Source organism: Mercenaria mercenaria, chromosome 14, assembly GCF_021730395.1.
Source record: "Mercenaria mercenaria strain notata chromosome 14, MADL_Memer_1, whole genome shotgun sequence".
Taxonomy (NCBI): Eukaryota; Metazoa; Mollusca; class Bivalvia; order Venerida; family Veneridae; genus Mercenaria; species Mercenaria mercenaria.
Window position 1 is genome coordinate 43,750,538 of NC_069374.1, and position 6,000 is coordinate 43,756,537.

The window sequence follows — 6,000 nt, forward strand, 5'->3', positions numbered from 1 at the left end:
TTGTTAAATTTTTTGATAGTCAAATATCTCTGTTACTATTAAAGCTTTTGACTTGAAACTCAAAATAGTTATTTACTTTCAAAATCTACACCAGGAGACACAATTCCTATAACCCTGGTTTGAATTTTGACAGAATTATGCCCCTTTTTAACTTAGAATTTTTAGTTAAAGTTTTTGATAAAGTCAAATATCTCTGTTACTATCAAAGCTTTTGACTTGAAACTTAAAATATCAAAGTATACACCAAGAGAAACAATCCCCATAACTCTAATTTGAATTTTGACAGAATTATGCCCCTTTTAACTTAGATTTTTTTTGTTAAAATATTTGATGAAGTCAAATATCTCTGTTACTATTAAAGCTTTTGACTTGAAACTCAAAATAGTTATTTACTATCAAAGTCTACACCAGGAGACACAATTCTCATAACTATAATTTGAATTTTAACAGAGTTATGCCCCTTTTAAACTTTGATTTTTTTTTTTTTACTGGCAAAGCTCAAATTCAGAGTCAAGCACAGAGAAGTCAAGCACGCTGTCTTACGGACAGCTCTTGTTAGTCTTGCTGGTATTATAGGGTCCTAGAAGCTTGGCCTGGAATTATATTTCAAATATAACGGAATGTAGCACTATATTTTTTTAGATTTTAGCTGCTCAAGTGAAAAACTAGGTCACCCTGTCAAATTTAAGAAAATCTTTTGTGTATTGCAATAGGGTTTCATTTTATAATGGATACTCTTGAAATGTGTTCAGAATGTTTGCCTTGACAAAATCTAGGTAAGGTTTGAATACAGGTCATCTTGGGTCAAAAGCTAGGTCACCTGGTCAAAACAAAAGAAAAAACTTGCATATGCAATAGAGGCTGCATTTTACACTGGCTATTCATAAAATTTGAATAGACTGCTTGCCTTGAGGAACTCTAGGTCACGTTTGAATATTGTTCATCTGGGGTCAAAATCTAGGTCACCCACTCAAATCATAGATAACCTTGTGTATGCAATAGGGTCTTCCTTTTACAGTGCACATTTATGAAATTTGATCAGACTGTTTGTCTTAATGAAATCTGTGCCAGGATCGAATATGGGTCATCTGGGTCAAAAACTAGCTGTCCCTATCAAATCAAAGAAAAACTTTGTGTATGTAATAAAGGGTGCATTTTACAATGGATATTCATGAAATTTAATCAGAATGTTTGTCTTGACAAAGTCTAGGCCAAGTATGAATGTGGGTCTAAAACTAGGCCACCTGGTTAAAATCAAAGAAACCTTGTATATGAAATAAAGGCTGCATTTCCTCTACCCTATCACTTCTACTCGAAGGTCAGTTTAAGCCGTAAACAGCCAATTTCTGCACCAATATCAGATAACACAGATGCAGCAGTAAAGAGCAGATAAAAAGCCACGGAGGGCCAATTTATGAATCTTCAACATCAGTCAATTCAGCCGCTTATGCGGCCCATAAACATATTTCACTAGTCTTAGTGTTGATGTGCATGCACAACGGGATTAAAAAATCCTTTACATTTTAAAATGAAACACACCAAAACTACATTACAGGCCTATAGCATTTCCATTCCTACAGGGAATTACATTACCAGATTTTTAGCTGATCTGAGCACAAAGTGCTCAGGGTGAGCTTTTGTGATCGCCCTGTGTCCAATTTTTTCGTCCCTCATCGTTCGTCGTCAGCAATTTGACTGTTTACACTCTAGAGGTCACAATTTTGGCTCAATCTTAATGAAATTTGGTCAGAATGCTACCCTCAGTAAAATCTTGGACGAGTTCGATATTGGGTCCTCTGGTGTCAAAAACTAGGTCACCAGATCAAATCAAAGGAAAAGCTTGTTAACACTCTAGAGGTCACAATCTTGGTCCAATCTTAATTAAACTTAATCAGAATGTTACTCTCAATAACATTTTGGACAAGTTCAATATTGGGTCATCTGGGATCAAGAATTAGGTCATCAGGTCAAGCCTAAGGAAAAACATGTTAACACTCTAGAGGCCTCATTTATGACTGTATCTTCATGAAACTTTGCCAGAATGTTGATCTTGATGATCTTTAGGTCAAATTCGAATCTAGGTCATGTGGGGTCAAAAACTAGATCACCAGGTCAAATCAGAGGAAAAGGTTGTTAACACTATAGAGGCCATATTTATGACTGTATCTTCATGATAACTTAGTCAGAATGTTAATGTTGAGGTCATGTTCCAATCTGGGCCAGGAGGGCTCAAAAACTAGGTCCTCAGGTCAAATCACAGGAAAAGCTTGTTAACACGCTAGAGGCCACATTTATGACCATATCTTAATGAAACTTGGTCAGAATGTTCATCTTGAGAATCTTTAGGTCAAGTTTAAATCTGGGTCAGGCGGGGTCAAAAACTAGGTCACCATGTCAAATCAAAAGAAAAGCTAGTTAACACTCTAGAGGCCACATGTATGACCGTATCTTAATGAAACTTGGTCAGAATGTTAATCTTAATGATCTTTAAGTCAGTTTCAAATCTGTGTGAGGTGGGGTCAAAAACAAGGTCACCGGGTCTAATCAAAGGAATATGTTGTTAATACTTCAGAGGCCACATTTATGACCATATCTTAATGAAATTGATCAAGATGTTAATCTTGAAGATCTTTAGCAGTGTTCATTCCAGATTTTTTTTTAGTGGGGTTTTTTTAGTTGGGAACCAAGCCTAGTTGTGCATATGGCTGGCATATTTCGCTTGCTGCACAAAATGGCCAACATGAGATAAAAATAGAAAAAATCTTGTCTGGCTTCTGCAGGTCAAACTGCTGGCCGAATTTCTAATTTATTTATTTATTACAGTATAGGTTATATGGCGCCAAACAGGACTACAAATTTTGGTTTAACATCTAATTTACATCGAAATAAAAACATGAAGTATGGAATCAAAATTTGTATGCTTGCAAACCCAAGTGTTAAGACCCTATTAGTCGCTGAAACTTCACATGAGTGATCAGTACCAAATCTAGTTGTGCATATCACCGGCACGTTCTGCTTCATCAAATTTAATGGCCGCCACAGCTAAAATTATAGAATTCTAATCCGGGCCTCACAGGTCAAACTGTTGGCTGGATATCGAAGAGACTTCAGAGGACTGGAGTGATCAGTACCAAGCCTAGTTAAATATATTGCCGGCACGTTCCGCTTCGCTGCATAAAATGGCTGCTAGAGCTAAAAAACAAAAATCTTGTCTTGCTTTTACAGGTCAAACTGCTGGCTGGATTTTGACGAAACTTCACATGAGCGATAAGTGTAACCAAGCCTAGTTATGCATATCGCTGGCACGTTCCGCTTTGCTACATAAAATAGCCCCAAGAGCTAAAACTAGAAAAATTTTGTCCTGAGCTTCCACTGGTCAAACTGCTGGCCAAATTTCTATGAAACTTCACAACTGGAGTGATCAGTACCAGTCCTAGTTATGCATATACATATATCTACTGATGCGGGAGGCATATAGTGATTGTCCTGTCCATCCGTTCATCTATTCGTCCATCCGTACGAGGTTAACCTAATTGGACACGTTTCATCTATCATCAATACCCCTAACTAGAATGACTTGATACTAATGCAGATGTATCCTGTGACCATTCCTCATATTCTGACATCCCCTGACCTCAGTTTGACCTTGACCTTGAACTCGGGGTTTTCCCTGACGCACAAATCCTGCGTCATAGTCGCACTTTTCTGACTAATGACCCGTAAAAATAAATTCTGTGCGTCACAGTGGATGCAATTTCTTGAAAATCAAACTCGGGCCAATTTTGTTTACAATGAGCGATTTTCTGGAAATGTACTTTTAGTTTCTTAATTATATGCAGACTGTGTCACCAATTTTATATATTTGTGTCAATTCACATTTCACAAATTTAATACCCAGTCTGATACTTTGACTGAATAAACACTTTGTAACAGTTGTTATCGCTGCTTGCTACTTCTACCAGTAGTACCAGTCTGCTGTTTACTAAAAAAAGATGGCTCAAAATCAAAGCGAGCTGACGATGTTTGTGACATCGTCGGCAGCAAGTACAGTAGGACCCAGTGGTTCAGATCGCCTGTTTCTACTATAACACTGCCTGGTAAAAAGGACTAAAACCTATTTTAGCACATGTATAAATAAAAGTCAAACATCAGCTGTTTTTATCATTTTATTCAGTGACAAATATGAGGAAAGACTTCAATCTGTTTTATTCAAAATACTAATTTTAGTATATCTGTATGACCCCTAAAATTTGAAAATGACCCCCACATGTGAAACACTGGGGGTCACAATGACCCTTATTTTCAAAAGCCAAGGGAAAACACTGGAACTTGACCTCGTTTTGGACTAAGGCTGCTTTGTATTGACAAGGATGCCACCGGGGGCATCAAGCGTTTATTGAACACAGCTCCTTGTTCAGTATTATGTTAACTTGGCATCATTTTGTTTTCAGGAAATTATGAAGTTTGGTATGGTCGTGCAGACATGATTCTTCAGAAAAGTGCCATTGTAGTGAATAAAGGCAGTGACACTGTATCAAAGCTTTTTTCAGGAAGAATAGCAACATGCTCATGCCAAAGTACAAGCTCACGTTCCTGTACGAGTGAATTTGATCATGATTCTTCAAGTAGTAGTAGTGATACCTGCAATTGCTCTGAAGTAGAAATAAAGAGTAAAGGTTTCGAAGGACATGCCCAGAATCAGGCTATCGCACAGTGTATATCAAATGCTTTCTATGTCCAGGATCAAAGTCAGTTATCGGATGTTTACATTCCATCTTTCTTAGCCAATGATAATATCATTAAAATATACATGTACTGTTGTAGCAATGACATTCTTCTTGAAAGTGAATCAATGCCAATTTTGAGAGGGGATACCATAAATGTTGCAACAGTAATTACAGTGTGGTTGGCAATTAACTTTGACTACTTTGACTTAAGAGACATTAAAAGTAAGGAAATAGCCCAGAAACTACATCTTGCTAGCCCGAAGTCAATGTTCAAAACATTGATAGGAGCGGAAGCGTTATACATCTATGAACATAAATTGCACAGACCTTTGGATCCAAAACAAACTGATAAAGAGGAAAAGGATGACGAGAGAATAGATGTCCATCCATTATTTCAAGAATATCTAAACACTTTTACACCATATGAAATAGCAATCTTATCAAAAAAGGAATAAAGCATTCTTTTTTATGCCCAGCTGTTCAAAGAATGTTCTCTTCAAGATGCATTGCAAATGTGGTTTCCAATCAATAACTTTAAAAAGGTACCATAGATTGTATTCATATTTTACATGTTGGTTTTTAATTTTAGATACTTGATTTACTATCTATAAATTATTACTGGAGTGATGGCAATGTCCGGATTATTAATTTCTGCAAAATGATTGTTTCCCATCAGTAACTATTGAAATTTGGCAAGAATTGTACAGGCTGTTTCTGTGGCATGGTTTCCATCCTCTGTTCACTGCCTACTTTTTACATTGTATACATTTACAATACATAATAGATGCTGCAGTATTCAGTGGGTCTTTCCCTGGATGAAATCAAGGCCATCTTAGAATGTTGATATCTATGGTCATAAGTTAAGGTCACCAGGTCAAAACATAGGAAAAGCATGTGAACACAATTTAGATTGTGCTTTGGGTCTTCTCGAAAATTGGCCTTGATGTTTGTTTTGATGAATATAGGTCAAGTTTGAATATAGGTCATGTGGGATCAAAAACTAGGTCACCATAATTTCAAATCAGAAAAGTGTTCTATGCAGTAAAGTTTATACCGGTATTTTCCAGAGGATATTTGAGCCGAGCCATGAGAAAACCAACATAGTGGGTTTGCGACCAGCATGGATCCAGACCAGCCTGCGCATCCGCACTGTCTGGTCAGGATCCATGCTGTTCGCTTTTAAAGCCTATTGAAATTGGAGAAACTGTTAGTGGTTTTCTCATGGCGCGGCTCATTTATGAAAATGGGTCATGTTTTTTTCTGGATGAAATTT

The 6,000-nt window shown here is 37.0% G+C and overlaps 1 protein-coding gene across 2 annotated transcripts in view; it reads left to right on the top strand.

The window, feature by feature from the left end:
* LOC123527352 (uncharacterized) overlaps positions 1 to 5,194 on the top strand; it is a 43,889-nt gene extending 38,695 nt beyond the window's left edge. For both annotated transcript variants that reach the window (XM_045306738.2, XM_053523351.1), the window contains exon 3: positions 4,452 to 5,194. In XM_045306738.2, coding sequence (XP_045162673.2) covers positions 4,452 to 5,182 — 731 coding nt within the window. In that variant the 3' untranslated portion in view covers positions 5,183 to 5,194. The remainder of the gene's footprint in view (positions 1 to 4,451) is intronic.
* Positions 5,195 to 6,000: the final 806 nt, after the last annotated feature.